General features: G+C 42.0%; 2 protein-coding genes across 4 annotated transcripts in view; one reads left to right on the top strand and one right to left on the bottom strand.

The window, feature by feature from the left end:
• Naa15 (N-alpha-acetyltransferase 15, NatA auxiliary subunit) overlaps positions 1 to 6837 on the bottom strand; it is a 90475-nt gene extending 83638 nt beyond the window's left edge. For 2 of the 3 annotated variants that reach the window (XM_063260792.1, XM_003476786.5), the window contains exon 1: positions 6479 to 6836. In XM_063260792.1, coding sequence (XP_063116862.1) covers positions 6479 to 6532 — 54 coding nt within the window. In that variant the 5' untranslated portion in view covers positions 6533 to 6836. Of the gene's footprint in view, positions 1 to 6478 lie in introns of all 3 variants that reach the window. The other variant, XM_063260793.1, reaches the window with a different exon arrangement.
• Positions 6838 to 12177: 5340 nt separating this feature from the next.
• Ndufc1 (NADH:ubiquinone oxidoreductase subunit C1) lies at positions 12178 to 15825 on the top strand. Its single transcript, XM_003476807.5, has 4 exons — positions 12178 to 12314; positions 12668 to 12771; positions 14415 to 14494; positions 15678 to 15825. The coding sequence occupies exons 1-3, from the start codon at positions 12248 to 12250 to the stop codon at positions 14472 to 14474; spliced, it is 231 nt and encodes a 76-aa protein (XP_003476855.1). The 5' UTR covers positions 12178 to 12247; the 3' UTR covers positions 14475 to 14494; positions 15678 to 15825.
• Positions 15826 to 18920: the final 3095 nt, after the last annotated feature.

Here is an 18920-nt window from a genome sequence, read left to right as displayed (position 1 = left end):
ACCTTAGTTCTTTCTCCTATCTGCTGCACCCTCATACAATTCGCCTCGTACATTTGATGGATGCCTCTCCATCTCTCTTTCACACTACGGTGCACATGGCGCATGGATGGGTGGATGGATGGATGTTTCCTTGTTTTGGTAGCATGGGTAGTAATAGGAGTTGAACCCAAGGCATTCATATAGACATACATCTCCAGTACTTTTTAATTTTTTAAATTTTGAGACAGGCTGGATTTGAACTTGCAATCCTTCTGCCTCAGCTTCCCTTATAGGAATATGCAATCTTGCCCAGCTCCACCACTCCACTGTACTTTAAAGCCAAAGTTTATTATAGTTTTAGGCATTTGACTAGCATCCATGCTCGTTTAAATTTCTGATTACCTACCATGTATAAAAGGGTGTTCACTGCAAGTAGAAATCTGCTGTTTGTTTATATTTTGGTTTTACTGTGTTCGTTACAGTCTGAAAATAAACAGCATAGCCAAAAGTGTATTAAAACCAACTTCTAACACTCAGCTGCTAAAGTGAATTGCCACATATAAATTTAAGTTAAATCATCCAAACTTACCATGCATAAGGCTGTAGGTTTGATCCCCAGCACACACACACACACACACACACACACACACACACACAATCAGCTGACCTTACATGCGTATATGGAAATCTACTTGTTAATAATCCCTAGTATGAATTTCATCCACAACTGAAGTTAACCCTAGGGTCAACAGTAAAAACAGTACTTTTCAACTGTAATAAAACATATTAAGTAATTTATTTACAATATTTGCAACCACCTAACAATTACTACAACTACTCCCTCCCTCCTTTATGCCCCTCCCCAAAGCAGTTAAAACACTAAACAATGATGTAAGTGCCTTGAAAAACAAGTCTGACTCGAACACTAGGTGTTAACCTTAACCTCAGTGTGCCCACTTAATAAAAATGGCCACCTTGAAAAAGCTTTGAAATTAACAAAGGACTCTAAAAGGTATACCATGTTCCTTCCGGAGTGGGCTCAGTAGTAGAGAGTTTTCTTAGCATGTGTAAACGTCTGGGTTCAACCCCCAGTCCCACGGAGAAGGAAAACAAGGTACTGTATCCAAAATGGTAAATATTCACGTTTGAATTTAATTGTATTAAAACTTTAGTTCATTATTTACACCAGCCCTATTTGAAGTGTATAGCAGCTATGTATGGCTGACAGCTGTATTAAAACTCAAAGAACATTTCTGTGATTACAGGAAAAAAAATTTTTTTGAGACATGGTCTCGGTATGTATTTCAAACTGGCCTTGAACTCACTATGTAGCCTAGGTTCACTGTAGTGATCTTCCTGCTTCAGCGTCCCAAGTGCTGGGATTATCGGCAGGGATCCCCACCTGGCTTGATCACAAAAAATTCTGTTGTGTGGTGCTTCTCTGCCATCAGGACAGAGCCAGGCAAACAGTCGATTTTCAGTAAATCACAAATATTATCACCATGCTATGCTCATTTCTCTTAACTATTTTTACAGGAAAGTGAAGTTCTGTAACTCAGATTCATAACAAATACAGACCAAGCTAAAATCCAAACCCACATTTATTAATAGGGTACAATATTTTAAGTGTTCGCATTTTGGATTATTTTTCTTAACTTATACTAATATCTGACACAACAACAACCAACCTAGCAATCCCTTTCTGCAGGGACTGGGTCTAGCTTTCCAGAAAGGACTAAAATCTGAAAAGATGTCTTTTTCTCCTGCCTTACAACTTTGTCTTTCTTATCCTAAACTTAGATCATAAGAAAGTGGTGTGAGCCAGGGATTTAGCTCAGCGGTATAAGCGCCTGCCTTGCAAGTGCAAAGGCGTGAGTTCGATACCCAGTACCAAAAAAAATTTAAAAATAAAAAATAAGAAAGAGGTGTGAAGACCCACAGTACTTTCAAATTCTCTAGCTAAAAAATAGCATCAAAGATGGACAAAGTTACCAATTTTCTAATAACCTAATTTTTCAAGTAAGTTAAACTAGTGTTAAATAACAACAAAAAAAGAAAGCTTTTGGCAAACACTATTATTTTGCTGTTGTTAGTGTGCTTGCTTGTTTAAAAGGTCTCTGTAGCCAAGTCTGTCCTGGAACTTGAAATCCTGACTCAGCCTCTAGTGGGCCGGTATCATAGGTATATGCTACTACACTGCGGCGCAAACACAATTCTTTAAATGAGACCTTACATAATATATATCACATTAGCTGGGCATGGTGGTGCATGCCAGCCCACAGGAGGCTGACAGGAGGATTGTTGCAAATTCGAGACCAGCCTGGGTTACAAAGTGAGCTCAAGGCCAGGCTGAACTACACAGCAAGACCCTGTCTCAAAAAGACAAAAAAATTTAAAAATTTAAAAATCACTTTATATTCATCTTCCCCCTTTCCTAGAAGAATTATAGACAAGAAACATGCAGATATTGTGAACAACTTTATAACAATACTTAATAAGACCCTAAAATAGTATGTGGATGGGGTTTTAGTTTAGTGGCATAAGTGTCTGTCTGGCAAGCACCAGGTTGTAAATTTGGTCCCCAGTACCAAAAAACAAAAATAAAATGAAACAGTATGGGGGAAAAGGGTCCAACATGCAACAAAATTTAATTTCAGATACAAATTGGCCTACAGCAGGCCATGAGAAGTTAGTGCAGAAACTCTGAAATTTTGCAAGCTAATATTTAAACCATGTTTCAACTGAAAAATTAATTTCATTATTTTGAAACTGAAGATAATGAACAATGTATGTACCATTGTTGCCCCCTGACTGACATGTTTTGAAACTTTGTTTTTTCTTCTCTTTTTTGTCTTGAAATAAAATGGATTTGGAAAAAAAAAAAAAAATGAAATTGAGATTTTTATTTTTTAGAATTTACAAACTAATTTCAGCTCCTAAGTTTACAAACAAGTATAATACAACAAATAAGACAGCAGTTCAAAAACTGAATGCTTCCAGAATGGTTTAACAGCTACCAAACTAGTATTTGACCACAGTCTTAAGAATATGTCCAACTTTTCCTTTATCAGGTTGGATGGGGGGCTAATTTAACAGCTAATTTCCAATCAAAGCTGAGGAAAAAGTCAGCTTAGTGGTGGTTTATTGTAGTTGCTGTTTGTTCTGAGACAAGGTCTTGTTATATAGCCCAGGTTGGTCTGACACTCATGATCATCCTGCCTCAGCTTCACAAGTGTTAATATTCACGCATGAGCCAAGATACCCAGCTAGTAGAAGCAATTTTAGACAAATACTAACTATCCTTTTGGTTAGTCATATTTTTCTCCTTCCTAAAGGAACAAAACAATAAGGGCCTTATATCTCCCTTACTTCTTTTTCATTTAGTGCTTTTCATATTTCTTTTGCATGTACCTTATTTTAATAAATCCTTTCATACTGTGATTTCAGTAAAGAAATCCTAAAATGCTTAATCCAGAACTGTAGTTTTAGTAAAGAAATCCTAACATGCTTAGTCAGAACTGTTATTCTATGAATGTTGAAATAAGCTGTAATAAATTTGTATCATGGAATAGCACTCAGCAACGAAAAGAAAAAGATAGCCAGGTATGGTGGCCCACATCTGTCATCCCAGCACACTTAGAATCACCATGAGTTCCAAGTCCAGCCTGAGCTGCATACACAGTGAGTTCAAGGCCAGCCTGAACTACATAATGAGATTCTGCCTCAAAAAAAAAAAAAAAAAAAAAAAAAAGGAAAGGAAAATAATGAAAAGGAACAACTTGGATAAACCTCAAGGGAACTGTGCTGCATTTAATAAAAAAAAAAAAACCGTTTCTATTGCATGGTTCTTTTTAGTAAACATTTTGAAATGGCTAAATAAATAGATGACCAGTGACTGCTACAGATTAAGGATAAGGGATAAGAAGAAGGTGGGCAGATGTTGGCCTCAAGGGGTAACACAGGGATGCTTTGTGTTGATGGGACTATTCTGAGTCTTGACTGTTGAAGCTGAATGTATACACCTAACACCTAACAGTACTGCATAGAACAACACAGACATAAATGAGTATAAGCAAAAAGGGGAAAATCTGAGTAAGAACAGTAGACAGGGCTGGGCCTGGTAGCACAGGTTTATAATTCCAGCACTCTGGGAGGCTGAGGCTGACAGATCACAAGTTTGAGCTCTGCTTGGGCAACCCAAGAAGACCCTGATGCAAAACTAAAAATAAAAGGGAGGCCAGTGGTGTAGCTCAGTGTGCAGGCCCAGATTCAATCCCTGCTACTGCAAAAATAAATAAGTAAATAAATAGTATCAAAGTCATGATTATGATCTGTAAGTTTTACAAGGTATTATAGTGTTGAAAAAGTGGGGAAAGATTACAAAAGACCTTACAAACTGTCCATCTACAGTAATCTCAAAAATAAACATTTAATTTTGAAAAACAATGCTAACAGGTGGAAAAGTCTGAAATGAAACAATATGAGAGAATGACTGCTAATGATACTATGGATATACAGCACAATTGTCTTTTTTGGGTTTTTTCGGTCTTTTTAAGACAGGGTCTTGCTATACACTTCAGGCTGGCCTTGAACTCAGCAATCCTCCTGCCTCAGCCTCCCAAGTGCTGAGATTACAGGCAGGCACCACTATGCCTGCTGTAACAATGTCTATTCTTAGGAGATGCTTATTTTAAGTACTTATGAATGAAGCATTATGCCAACAGATTATTTTGTTTCACATACATGAAGGAACAGTGATAGAATGCAAGTTTTGACAAAATATTAAGCATAGACAAAGACTTTATTAATGTTGCTGGTACACTCAATTTTTCATCTTTATTTTTTTCAATATGAAGAGCTGAGGAAGTGCCTGGGAGTAGAACTCAGCAGTACACTTTGTGCATGTCCCTGGGTTCAATACTCAGTACCACATAAAAAGGGGAAGGGGGGCCTAGAAGATAAACTAATAAAGCTATGTTATACATCTCCCTGCTTAAGGTCTAAAAAATAAGGGCTGAGGATGGGACTCTGTAAGACACCTGCATAGCCTGGGCTAGGCCCCCCAAAAAACTATTGTTCTCCTAAAATTATGCAACAATCCCACCTACAACTTCAATTAGTCTTAAAATGCCAGGGTAACTAACAGCTATATTCAACTGGACGGGACTTTCTATTATTCAGCATTAACTGAAATCATAGCACTTGACAGGCTGAAGCAGGAGTCTTCTTGCAAGATTGAAGTCCTCTTTGGCAACTCAGAGAGACTCAATCTGCAACATATATATGTATTTTTGGTAAAATCAAAGTCACTCTGATAACGTGATTATTTCTAGAAAAATCCTCAGAGTTCTACTTCTCAAAAAAGTGACACAAATTATAATTGTAAGAGTTCATACACACTCTCCAAAATCTTAGTCGTAAACTTCGCAAGTACAGTTCATTCTTTCAGGCAAAGGAGCACCCCCACGCTAAACACCAAACGAAAAATATGCTACAATGTATTAATTACAGCACCAAGGTTACAGTACATATTCTACAATATAAACAACTCCTACAAACATAAAAGCATTTATGGTTCTTAAAAAACGCCAACTGTACACATTTGAAATGCAGGGAATGAGCCTGAGCCAGTGCCAAGTTCCATCTCAAAAGTTCTAGTCTCTCTTCTGCGCAAACTTTTTACATCAGTGTTAAAACGCTTCAGTGTACGAAAAAAGTCTGTCTCCACTAAAGGCTCTCAACTTACTTCCTACCGACCGCCCCACGCAGAGGGCCCCACCTCCCGAGGACAGTGATGGGGTGGGGCTGTTTCCCGCTCGGAAACTAAGAAATAAATGCTTCTTCTTCGCTCCAGAGAGGAGGGAAGGAGAGGCCAAGGAGCTGTGGGCTCAAGTATACAGCTGACTACAAGGCAGTAGTTGCTTGGAAAGCTTCCTTCCCTCCACCGAACTTCTTCCTTCCTTCCTTCCCTCTAGCCAGGTCATTCAGTGACGCCGGACCGGGGAGACAGGTGAATCCCAGAAGGGAGGCAGAGGGAGGGACGCACGACGGAGGGAGCCGCGGCTGGGCAATGAATGAGTCGTGCCGCATCCGCACCACCTGTTCCTTCCAAGGATGCCACCCCGGCCTGCCGGCCGGATTCCCACACCAACCACGCCGCCACTACGCGTGCTGCCCGCCTCCTAGCTGAAGGCCGAGCCTCTCCTCCCCGTGCTCAGGGAGAGCGAAAACTACCAGTGTTGCAGTCGGGGAGATCGGGCCTAGCCCGGAACCAGGGCCTCCGAGGCGTGGGGACTGAAGGGGAGCGCCTGTGCCCGCAGGCGCGCGGGCCGAAGTGCAAACCAGGCAAGGAGACTGAGGAGTGCGTTCGGTCTCACTAGTACTACGAAGGCGGGGTCCTGGCAGGGGTAGCCAGGTGCCCGCCCGGCCGAGGTGAAGGGTGACAGGCCCAGCTACCCGGTAAATCTTTCCCGCTGCTCACCTGGAGCCCCGCACTTACCAAGATCCGCTTGAAGAGCGCATTCTCCTTGGGCGGGAGGCTCACGGCCGGCATCGTTCCGGCTCCTCCCGCTGCTCCCGCCACCACCCGGTTCGGTCAGTCTGTTTGTCCGACCGCCGCCACTGCCGTTCCCTAGGCTCCTTCAGCCTTGAATACCCCGATCTACCGCCACCGCCAGGCCTCGGGTGTCACCGTGTCGCCTTTCCGGGACACCCCTTCTCTTCCTTGTCTTTTTTCCTTTCTCACTTAACGCTGCCGCCGCCTCCCCCCCACGGGTCTCCGTCGGCGGTTCACGTGGTAACTGAACAGACCGACAGAGGCAGCCAAAATGGCGGACGCGGAGGGCTTTCCCACCCGGGTCACATCTCCTATCGCGCAGGCGCGATGACCTTCTCTCCCCACCCTCTACCGCGGAGCTTGTCGGGAACCCGCAGGCTACTAGGCCCGCCGAGGCAGAGGTTCTGGGTTGGCCCCGCCTATCCCTTCCGGCGTGACGCGCCTCTGAGGCGCCTGGGTAGGGGCGGGAATAACCGGGTACGCCTCTGACCCCTGCCTCTTCAAAAATACTCTTTCTGCTCTTTCTTGCTAGACTGGCTTTTCATCCACTAGGTAGACGTTTCCGGACTGTGTGATCCTTAAGTACTAAAATGCAGACGTAGGTGGCGAGGAGCGCTGTAGTGGATCATGGCCCAAGCGCCTAATGGAGGAGCAGGGGCGGAGAAGGAGAAAGGGTTCGCCGCGCTGGGGACTTGTGAGCAGAGCGGCGGAGGAAGCGAATTTTGAGTTTGAAAAGTATGAGAGGTTGAACCTATGAAGTGGGCCTGGCTGGCTGGGGTATTGGTGACTTGCCTGGAAAGGTCGTTAGCCACTTCCAAGGTGACATGTTTGTACTGCCAGAGGAGCCTGTGAAGAATGAAGTATGTGGCTTTATTTCACTGTTGAGGTCATACAACGCAGGATAAAGTCACATTGGTATACTGGACCAAGAAGATCAGGGGCACTGACACTCTGGAGCTGGCATTAAGCTAAAGCTTAATGCTGAGTGTTAAGCTGCCCATCACCAGAAATCCTCAAGTTTTGGAAACTGAGGAGTATCCGAGGGACCTGCTGCACCGGGCCAAGTTAGACCTGATACTGATTAGGACACCTTCCACAGATCCGAGTCATTTCATTAATAGCCAACAGTAAAACTTCAAAATGGCATTCCAATAATGGTCTAACTTTTCACGTCATAAGAGACATTTTACCTTTGATTATCTCCCCAGAGCCAGAATTTTTTTTTTTTTTTCAGAGCCAGAATTTAATCAGTAGCGTTCTTTGCATCATGAATGTGCAATCGTTTTTACACATCTTAAATACAGATAATTTAGTTTTCAAACTCATTTAGCCCTCTGCAAAATTCACTGCCCCAGAGAGGCCTTTCAACTATCTGAACTGTTAAAAGACACCCTCCCCCCCCAAAAAAAATATTACTATAACTGAGGGTGGTAATTTCAGTTTAACCATTAAATTGGGTTTCCAGATCTCTGATTTCATGTCCCAATATGAAATATTGACTGACAGCAATATTATATACTGTGGCTTTCCATTATAGTTTTACAGGTCACCGGGTGTGGTGGTGAGGCCTGTAATTCCAGGAGGATGGCTATGAGTTCAAGGTCAGCCTGAGCTTCAAAGTAAGTTCAGGCCAGCCTGAACTGCCTAGTAAAACCCTGTCTCAAAAAGCCAAAAAACAAATTTTTTTGTGTGTGTCTTTTTCCTTTTTATTGGTACCAGGGATCGAACTCACGACTGCCTGCTTTACAAGGCAGGCACTTATGCCACTGAGCTAAATCCCCAGCCCCAAAAAACAAAATTTTTTTAAAAATTTTTTCAGGTCAAATTCAGGAGCTGGAGGCGACTCACTTCCTTTTTTTGAATTGAACTCAGGACCTTGCACTTTCCAGGCAGGCACTGTGCCACTGAGCTGTATCCTAAGCCCTCAACTTCCTCCTGCAGCCGCAAGTCTCAAAACAACAACAGTCTCCGAAGGGCAAAATGTTAACATTTAGTCTGGGTGAAAAATAGATTTCTTTTATTTTGTTTTTCTATAGAATGTAAATAATCACTAACCTGTAGATGTTTCAGTAAAGAACATCTTATATACATGGAGACCTTACATTATATATTCTACATTATATAGTCTGTAAGATCTTTTTTTTTTTTATCAGTATCGAGGATCGAACTCACGACTACCTGCTTGCTTATACTGCTGAGCTAAACCCCCAGCCCATAAAGTCTGTAGAAAAACGTTTAAAGCTAAGAGATTGCGTTTTTTGGAGGAAGTTCTGTGTGTGTGTGTGTGTGTGTGTGTGTGTGTGTGTGTGTGTGTGTGCTGAGGACTGAACCCAGGTCTTGCACATGGTAGGCAAGTTCTCTATGATGAGTTACATCCTCAGCCCTGGAGGAAACATTTTGACCATAGTGACTTGTGAATGGACATTTATGTGGTGGTGAGATGAATGAACTAATCTAATCATCATCATGATCTTCAGCATCATTTACCTTTCGATATGAAGTTCCTGGAAGCCCAGCTGCCATTCACTGCAAAACTCAAATGAAATCTCTTATTTGCCATATAGTGCTGATTAGAAGATATAAGTTTAGACTGTTGGGGCTGGGGATTTAGCTCAGCCGCATAAGCACCTGCCTTGCAAGCGCATGGTCCTGAGTTTGATCCCTGATACCGGTAAAAAAAAAAAAAAGTTTAGACTGTCACATCACTAATCAGTCAAACTGTGATCTGTGGGTGTATTTTAGCATGGAAGTGAATCAGATAAGTGTTGAGATGAGGCAAATATTCACTGAGTCTTAAAAATTGTTAATTATAGAAAAATGATTAATTATCTGTTATCAGTCAGAAAGAATTAACATTGGTCACAGTGCTGCATCTTGCAGGCTCATCTAACCAGATACTCATCTTTTGGAGGAAGCCACGATTTGTTTCGAAGGTCAGAAATTTGCTTTCCCTTAGGGAAAAATAGAACACTATTTACAGGAGAAATTATATAAAAGTAGAACATTGTACTCAGAAAAGCCAGGAAGTGTGACTTGAGTAAGATGTTTCCTAGTGAAAAAAAACTAAAACTTAAGACTAAAACTTTGTATTTCTACTTGCTAACTGAAATCTCTGTCCTTCACCCGAGTCATGAGTAAACATGCACATTCAGCAGATGGCTCACATGAATGTTACAAAGCAGCTTCTACCAATTATAATAACTATTAGCTCCTGGCTGAAATTGCTTTATCAAAAGCTCTTCAGGATGGAGTTTCACCTACAGCTGCCTCCTCCAAGTGTAGAGTTCCACAGTTCAAACATGCTAAGAGTAATGTGCTTATATTTCATCCCTTTCCCAAAATATACCCCAGTAAAAGGATACAACAACCAAACCTCAGAGAAAGAATGAAATGGACTTTCCCAACAGAAGTACCGAAATGTGTCATTTCACTGGCACTGTATGCTCAGACTAAAAGAGGCTCCAGTTTCAACTTGTTAAGAGACGAGCAAGAGCCTTGTCAGAACAGGTTTCCCAGAGATGTTGCGGAAAGGATATACAACTGACCTGTTGCTGAGTGGACAAAAAACCAAGAAGTTGAAAGCCAACAACTGATTCAGTGCATTAGCTGGGTTGTTTGCTTAATTCAGCATTAAGTCCAGGAACTCAAGCTAGATTCTAACGTAATTCAATTTAGCAACCTAGTGAGCCATCATTTTCATTTTAAAGTGAGGCAGAAAGCATACTACAATTATTTTACTCTGTATTCAATTTTTTGTAGCCCAGGTATGGTGGTGCATGCCTGTAGTCCCAGCACCCTGGAGGCTGAGGCAAAAGGATCATTACAAGTTCAAGACTAGCCTGCTCTAAAAAGTGAGCTCAAAGTCAGTTGAACTGCATAGCAAGACACTGTCTCCAAAAAAAATTTTTTTTTAATTTTTTGTTTAAAAAACTTTTGATGGCAATGCTAGAAAAAAAATAGGAAACAAGTTTTATTGACATGTATTTTGCTTATGAAAAGGAACCTAAATGGCATTAGGTTTAAAGAAATGGCTTTAAGTAAGTTTAAAATGTATCATCTGCTACCTATACTATTTTGTTTTGCAGTACTGGTGCTAAGTCACTAAATAGTTCAGGCTAGATAGGAAGTTGACATCTTTCTGCCTCAGCCTTGTACATATTTTTGTATGGTCTTTAAAACATCAGATTAAACTGAAAATTTAAGGCACAAACATCTGGTTCAACTGTGTAAGATAAAATAAAACCTACCGGGGCTGGGGATTTAGCTCAGCGGCATAAGCGCTGCTTTGCAAGCACGCGGTCGTGAGTTCAATCCCCAGTACTGATTTTTAAAAAAGGAAAAGAAAAAAACCTACCTATTGGAGCTGGGTATGGTGGTGTATGCCTGTGATTCCAGTAATCTGAAGGCTGAGTCAGGAGGATTGCGGTGAGTTCAGAAACAGCTTGGACTACAGTGAGTTCAAGGCCAGCCCAAAGTACATAGCAGGATCCTGTCTTAGAAAACCAAAACTAACACAAAACAACAAAATAAAACAAATCTGATCAGCATGATGATTTTAAGAGGAAAAACAAGTTAGTTACTGTACAACTTGACTCAACCTGATTCTTCTAACCCCCAACCTGCCTGCCTGGTAGTACCAGCAAAGGTGCTACTCTCTGCAGTGAAATAAACACAGAAAAGGAGATAAGACAGAACAAGGAAATTTGCAGTTCCTGGGGACATCCAGAGATACCTGAGAATTCACACCAGACACTTCAAGGACTTTGCCCACTGAATGCAAGACTGGCAGTGAACTTTGACCACAGATGTTTATTAGACTCCTTCTGCCTAAAGTCCCCTGCCTTCTCTCCATCCCTATAAAAAGGTCCCACTTCTATTTGTTGGAGGTAAGCGTCTTATTGCGCTCTCTGCCTGCCTGCACCCAGGCACAAGAAATTCCAGGTCACCTTGACATAAGCCTGATGGTCTCTGCTGGTCCCCTGCTTGCCCTATATGTTAAATGTGTTATAGTTACTATTTCCAGAAACTTTGTTAGCTGCCCAACAGCTTTTTGTCCCCTAATTTGACTAGCTGTCATTTTGCCGAAATGCGGTGAGCAGCAGTGGTTCTCTGAACGCGGCAGTTTAGCTGGGCCTAGGGCTCAGGGCTTTAACGGGTCCAGGTTTGGTTAGCTGGGCAAACGGGCTCCCTAGACTCAGGCTCAGAGGCGACGCTAGGGCGCTGTCATTTCTCCTGGAGTTTGTACCTCAGGCGGTGAGGCTTCGGTGCGATACCCAGTTCAAATGGGCTTTAGGAACTGTTAAGAGGTATTTTCAAACCGAGACATAACAGGTTATTGTGATTGAGTCGCTGTCAACCGATAGCCTGTGACCTTCGTGAAGAGGGAACGGACTGTGAATATAAACTAAGCCAGAAGTAAACTCAACGCACCGAGCCTGAAACACAGAACCCAATCCGAACGTTAGTTATTTTTCAGTCTGACCCTTCATTTTCAGGTTTTGGCTCCGGTGGGGACACTTTAGTAAACGTTCAGATGAGCGTCCCGGCTGAGGAGGTGGCGCTGCAACCTCAGAAGACAGGAGGAGAGGCTCAAGCCTCCCCAGCCCGGGTGCAGCCAGGAGCCTGGGCAGAGCCCGGGATGGCCGCTGGGGGGCGCTGTGTGTACGGCGGGGCGCTAAGGGGCGGGGCACCGGGGGCGGGGTCTCTGGCAAGATGGCGCCGTCCGGGCTGCTGCGCCCCTTCTCGCGGCTGCTGGCCCCCGCCAGGCTCCCGAGCGGCTGTGAGTACCCTGCTCGCGCGGCCGGCTCGCCCTGGCCTTCCGGGCGCAGAGCGTCCGGCGGGGGGAGGTAGGAGCGGGCTCAGCCTGGCCTGCCATGACCTTCGCGGGTCACGGCTAGGACCCCGCGTCCTCCATGCCAGCCCTGCTCCTGGCGCCCGGGCCCCGGGGCCTGCGCCTCTTCCCTGTGCTCTCCCGCAGTCTTGCCGCTCCGAACCGCCTTCCCTTGCTGCTTAAATTGGGGGTGGGAGAAGTGTCGAAATTTAATAGGGCGATTCACACCTTGAATGCTTCCCTCCCACCCCCGCACCAGGCAAAGGCTGCAAATTACAGATTCTCTCTCTGTCCCCTTTCAGCTTCAGCGCGGTCGAAGTTCTACGTGCGGGACCCACAGAATGACAAACCTGACTGGCTGAAAGTTGGGCTGACCTTGAGCACCGCAGCCTTCCTTTGGTACTATGTGAGTGTTCACTGCAGACAAGTGGGGGGCAGATGGCACTGAGATCAGTGTTGTAATCACCAAGAACATTTCTCCATGAAGGGACATCTCAAAAAGACGACTTAAAGGGGCTGGGGATTTAGCTCAGCGGCATAAGCGCCTGCCTTGCAAGCAGCCAGTCGTGAGTTCGATCCCTGGTACCGATAAAAACGAAAAAGACCAAAAAAAAAAAAAAAAAAAAAAAAAAGACGACTTAAAAATTAAGATTTCAGAGGTATGGAAGAAATATGATGAGGCTGATTTCCCGCCGCCGCCCCCCCCCCCGCACCCTTTAGAGACAGGGTCTTTCTGTGTAGTCCAGGCTGGCCTTGAGCTCACTTTGTAGCCCAGGCTGACCTGGAACTCGCGGCAATCCCCCTCTGCCTCAGCCTGCCAAGTACTGGGATTGCAGCCAGGTGCCACCATACCCAGCTTGATATTTCTTTTATTGATTAGCATGGTTTTGTGAAGATCAGTAGTCTTCCTAAATAGTAACTGCATTTTTGATGAATATTTAAAGCTCTTTAGGGTTTTATGAAGGCACCACTGGGATAAACCAGTTGCACAAATTCGATACAGTTGGACCTCTAAAACATTAGGTTTTAGTCAGTATTTAATACAAAGACATTATCATATTTAGCACATACCAGTGCCTGTTTGTTGTGTCAGATGTTTTACATGAAAACTCAATCATTTGAACATTATGATGTGGAATGTACTATTACTGTTGACTCTTTCCAACTGAATGTACTTGGAAATCTTAGTTTTTTTGCAGAACCCTGATCCTCCAACTTCAGAGATCACACTATACTGTAGACCACTGTGAAACATTGCTTCTCTGAAGAGAAAATTACTGGTTAAAATTGACTAAAAGTATCTGTTTCATATATAACATGCTTCTCTCCCCCCCCCCATCCCCTCCTGGTTCTTGATCTCTTATTTTGGATCTTTAAAGTGGTTTAGATCTTGGACATGGAAAGGGTAAGAAATGCTGAACATCATTTAGTTTAACAGTAATAACTGCTTTTCAATAACGACTTGTTAGAATGAAATTGTTCAGGGTTTTTCCTAAAAGAAGTTTGATTGCTATTGAGAACCCCTATGATTAGAATTGGAACTTTTGTTGACACAACTGTCACCATGTGTCAGTCATTGTCAGTTGTTAATTGTACCACACAATGCTTCTAGGAAAGTAGCTGCGCGTGCCATCCTGTTAATACACAAAGAGTTGAGGGGTGAGGGCCACTCACAGTATGAAACACCCAAGATTCGGAGTATAAACATGTAGCAGCCAACCGAAACCCCCTTAATAACCAACTTTTATGTTGCTTGGTTTAATCCCTCTGTAATAAGGCTTTCAGTAGTATGCATTACCCATCAAATGCAGTAATTTTTTTGACACAAATTAAATTAAAATTTTCGAGTTGTCTTCTAAAATTTACTGTCAGATTATAGTCCATTACATATATTCTGGACTTTTCAATCCCATAACTTTTTATATCTAACTAAATTGGTAATTATTTTTATCTATCCTGTTCCACTTGCATAAATGTATCCTCACTTAGTTTCCTTCTTTTTAAATTGCCAGAGAGGTTATCTTTCTAATTTTAACTATTAATTTGTAGCTCATCAAACAACATAACGAAGATGTTTTAGAATATAAGAGAAGAAATGGATTGGAATAAACTTTGGAAATACTTGTATAGTGAGTATACAATTTTATTGGATGACTGCTTGGTACTTTTTAGTATCAGATTCCTGTCCTTGATGCATTGATGAATTTTTGATACCTTGCCTCCAACGCTGTTAAACATAATCATTTTTACTCATTAATTTTAACCATGTTCAAATAAAGTTATACTCAAGAATAAAATGAAAGTTTTTTTGAAGTGGGGCGATTTGAGACAGGGTCTCACAATGTAGTTCAGGCTGGCCTTGAACTCACAGCGATCCTCCTGCTTCAGCCTCCCAAGTGCTGGGATTACAGACATTCACCATTATACCCAGCTTAAAATCATTATTTTCTTAAATCTAAGATTGCTTTACTCATTACCACCATAGTCCTTAAGACAAGTTATCATTATTCATGTATTTCTTAATATCTCTTTGGCATATTCCACACTGAAGTATAATTTCCATAACAAGAACACTGAATGCCTAGCTAATCTAGAAACTTATTATTTGTAGAATGGATGAATATATAAGGGCAATAGATTTTTTAATTTTTTCCTGTGTGCTATTTCATTATGATTATCACTACAGCTAACATCCAGTTGCACAATTCATAGACATAACCTGTGAGCAAGATGTCATACTGTGTGATCTATAATTCAGAAAACACAAGTTTATATTTATATATATATATGTGTGTGTATATATATACACACACACACACACACAGTTTATATCTACTACAAATATAAATAATGTGATGTATGTGTTGTATTGCTGAAACTCCATTTAAGGAAATCATTAATCTTTTAGTACCCTTTTGAAAAACCCCACTTGAAAACCTCAACTTTTATGGAGTAGGTTGATTAAAGTACATCAGTTATATCTTCTGGATAATAAGGGTAGTGTTCACAAAATGCACTTTCATTTTCCATAATAAACTCAATTCAGCACTTTAGTGTGATTATCCAGATCTTTTTTATTAGTACATGTTACCCGTTTCACAACTCCAGCCTGCTAATCAGTCAAGAGATAAAGATGAAATAGGAGGCATTTGCTGTTCTTTCATGATTTTGTTAAAACTTGAAGTATTGATACTCTTTGTGGACTTGTTTTCTATATTTTCCATAATGCACCAAAGGAAATTATTCAGGATAGTCTAATTTTAATGCTATTTCATTAAAAAAAACAGTAGTGTTTTTCTCTCTTCTTTATAGGTGTGCTCCTCATACAGTTATAACAGATGCTCTGGATTCTCCAAGCTGTCGAGTTGTGAATGTGAGAGAATTTATATGTAAATGTATTTCAGGCCAGCATTTGTGTTTTGCATCATTAAAAAATAAAAATACGTATGTATTCAAATAATGTGTATTTTGTCAACTTGTAGAAAATGTCAATTTTAAGGTACATTATTAGAAGTATTTCAGTATGGAACACACTGTCTGATAACAGAGGCATAGTAAGTTTGTTTTTTTGAGACAAAATCTCCCTGTGTGATTCAGGCTGGTCTTGAACTCATATCAGTTTTGTCTCACCTCCCAAGTACTAGGGTTACTGGCATGCATGACCATACCCAAATAAAAGTCACTTCTGAACATAAATTCCAAGTTACAGTTTTCAGAAAAAAATCAGTTGTCTACATGGATTTCTGTCCGTTAGAGCCAGAAAGAACTGTAGAGATCACGGACCAGTCTTAAACAAAGGCAGTTATCAAAGGAAAAAGAAACCCACCTACAGGACATGGTGATGCACACCTGTTTCCCCATTACTTGAGAGGCTAAGGCAGCAGGATCACGAGTTTGAGGCCAGCCTGGCCTACGTAGCAAGACCCTGTCTTGAAAAACAGGGATCTACCGGACATCATTGTGATAGGCAGAATAATGGCACAGCAGAGTTGTCCATGTCCTCCCTGAAACATGCACGTTTGTTATTCTGTGGCAGGGAGAGCTGAGGTAGCAGAAGGGCTGGGGCTGCAGCTCAGGTGGAGCACTTGCTGGCGCGCCTAGGGCCCCCACTTCATTCTCCAGCCCCACAAAGCAAAACGGCAGGAGGCTTAATGTTGCTCCTCAGCAATGTCGAGATGCGACCACGCTGGGGCCCCACTGTAATCGCTGGGGTCCCTAGGAGTGGAAGAGGAAAGTGGCACAAGCTTGTCGATGCAGTTACAAAAGCCAGCCTGCCCTTGCTAGTTCTTAGGGTGGACAAAAGCCAAGAACTAGGAAAAACCAAGGTAACTTGTGTCTTACTGAGCCTCCGAAGAGGAACGGTCCTACTGTCCTCTTAACCCAGCCCAGTGAGACACCTGCAGAACTGGAAAGTGATACATTTCTATTGTTTTGGACCATGTTTGTCACTGCAGCAATAGGAAACTGATCAGTTTAAAACTGACATCTCAGGAGCTGGGGATTTAGCTCAGCGGCATAAGCGCCTGTCTTGCAAGCAGGCAGTTGTGAGTCTGATCCCTGGTACCGATAAAAAGGAAAAATACCAAAAAAAAAAAAGACTGACATCTCTAAGGGGCTGGGGATTTAACTCAGCTTCATAAGCACCTGCCTTGCAAGCAGGTGGTCGTGAGTTCAATCCCCAGTACTGATTAAAAAAAAAAAAACTGACATCTCTTTTTTAATTGACTTACTAGGACATGCAGTATATAATGATTATAGTCACTGTAGGAGATTGGTACCTGTAGAGAGCACATTTCAGTTCCCTTCTCCCTCTATACCCCCAGAAAACTTACATCTCTCTGACAGTTGAAATTTGGAAAGTGATAGCCTTATGTAGAGATAAAATATTTAAAGAGTATCCACTGCATTTCAATCTGGGGATAGAGCTGCTCTTGGGAACTGTCCTCCTGACTGCCCTGATGGCTCTGTTCATGAAGACAGCTGTCCGGAAGAACTTCCTGGAGCAACAGAAATGATGTCCATGCTGCCCTTACATCAGCCACCGGTCTCATGACTAATGAGCATGGGGAATGTAGTTAACAGGACTGCATTTTAATAGTGTTTAATATAAGTTAAATCAGCAGGGATGCTGGCTACTGTATTGGACAGTACCTCTTAGAGTTGTTTTTTTTTTTTTTTTTTTTGTCTTTTTCATTTTTATCGGTACCAGGGATCGAACTCACGACCGCCTGCTTGCAAGGCAGGTGCTTATGCCGCTGAGCTAAATCCCCAGCCCCCACCTCTTAGAGTTGTACTACATGATGGCACTAATAAAAATCCCTCCTAAATTAAATAACTTTTTTTAAAAAAGAAGCAGCATGGTTGATTACACTATCTCAATGGCATCTTCTTCATTTTATCTACATGAGTAGGTGCTTCTCAGGATGCTTTTGCAGCACTAGGGATTTAATCTAATGCCCTGTGCACGCTAGGGAAGTGCTCTAGCTCTAAACAACATCCTAGCCAACTCCACCCTTTAAAAAAAAAGTCTCCCTAAATTACCTTGGCATCCTGTCTCAGCCTCCCAAGTAACTGGAATTACAGAAGTGTGCCACCAGTTGTTTTTTAAATGAACTTGTTTGGCAATTTGTCTTCCTAGATAATCTAAATTGTTTCACTTTCTGTAAGTACTATCAAATAATATAGATTATAGCCTAAGACTCAACTAGTTTAAAAAAAAAAAAAAAAAAAACAGCTGTTTCTAGCTTTTTGTGTCTTCCATTTGAGCTCAGGGATTAAAGTATAATCAGTATTGTCAGAAGATGACCCTCAAAGTACGGTTTCAAAAGTAAACCATCTTCCTCAACAACGGCAGTTCACTGAGGTCAAGTGAGATAAGCCAAGTTATCTCTGAGTCTAGATCCTTGTCTCCCAGCAAAATGCCAAGGACGTGCCAGAGACCAGCATCATGATGATGTGACAGCGGCCAGGCACTGCCCCCCGCCCCACAGATACCTCTGCAGCAAAAAGCTGGTGTTAAAACTCGGCTGGGGCTCCAGGAGAAATGCCGGCAATTCACACAGAACCGGACAGTCAAAAAGTACTGCTCTTGCAAAGTGCATTTTGTTTTTCTCATTTGCTTTTGTTTGTCTGTCTGCCTGTCCCTGTTTTTACTCAGGAGTAATTTGGCAACTGTGTATGTGAAAACCTGTTTTGTATCCCACTATGGAAAGAACCAGACAGAGGAGGGCTCACAATTTACCACACAGTAAATTCCAGACCACTGTGAACCTTCTATGAACTTTGTTTTTTTCCCCTTCTATGAACTCTTGATTCATATTTTGTTGTGGTTGTTGTTACCTAAGGTGGTCAGTTTTACTGACCACCAGGATTTTGTCATAAGTTAAATTGAAAGTCATCAAGTACAAGCTCCTGGGTTTGATTCCTGATAACCATAAGAAAAGAAAAAGTCACACTTTAAGTTTGATACATGCTATACTAATCATGACTGTAGAATGTGTACGAAGAGATACAAAGTAGTCTGTGCTCGAAAACTTATATTGGAATTCAGAACCA

The sequence above is a fragment of the Cavia porcellus genome, unplaced genomic scaffold, assembly GCF_034190915.1.
Source record: "Cavia porcellus strain 051 isolate PalLab524CR breed Dunkin Hartley unplaced genomic scaffold, mCavPor4.1 scaffold_14, whole genome shotgun sequence".
Classification (NCBI taxonomy): domain Eukaryota; kingdom Metazoa; phylum Chordata; class Mammalia; order Rodentia; family Caviidae; genus Cavia; species Cavia porcellus.
The sequence above is the reverse complement of the archived record's forward strand: the minus strand, read 5'-3'. Positions and strand labels throughout refer to the sequence as shown.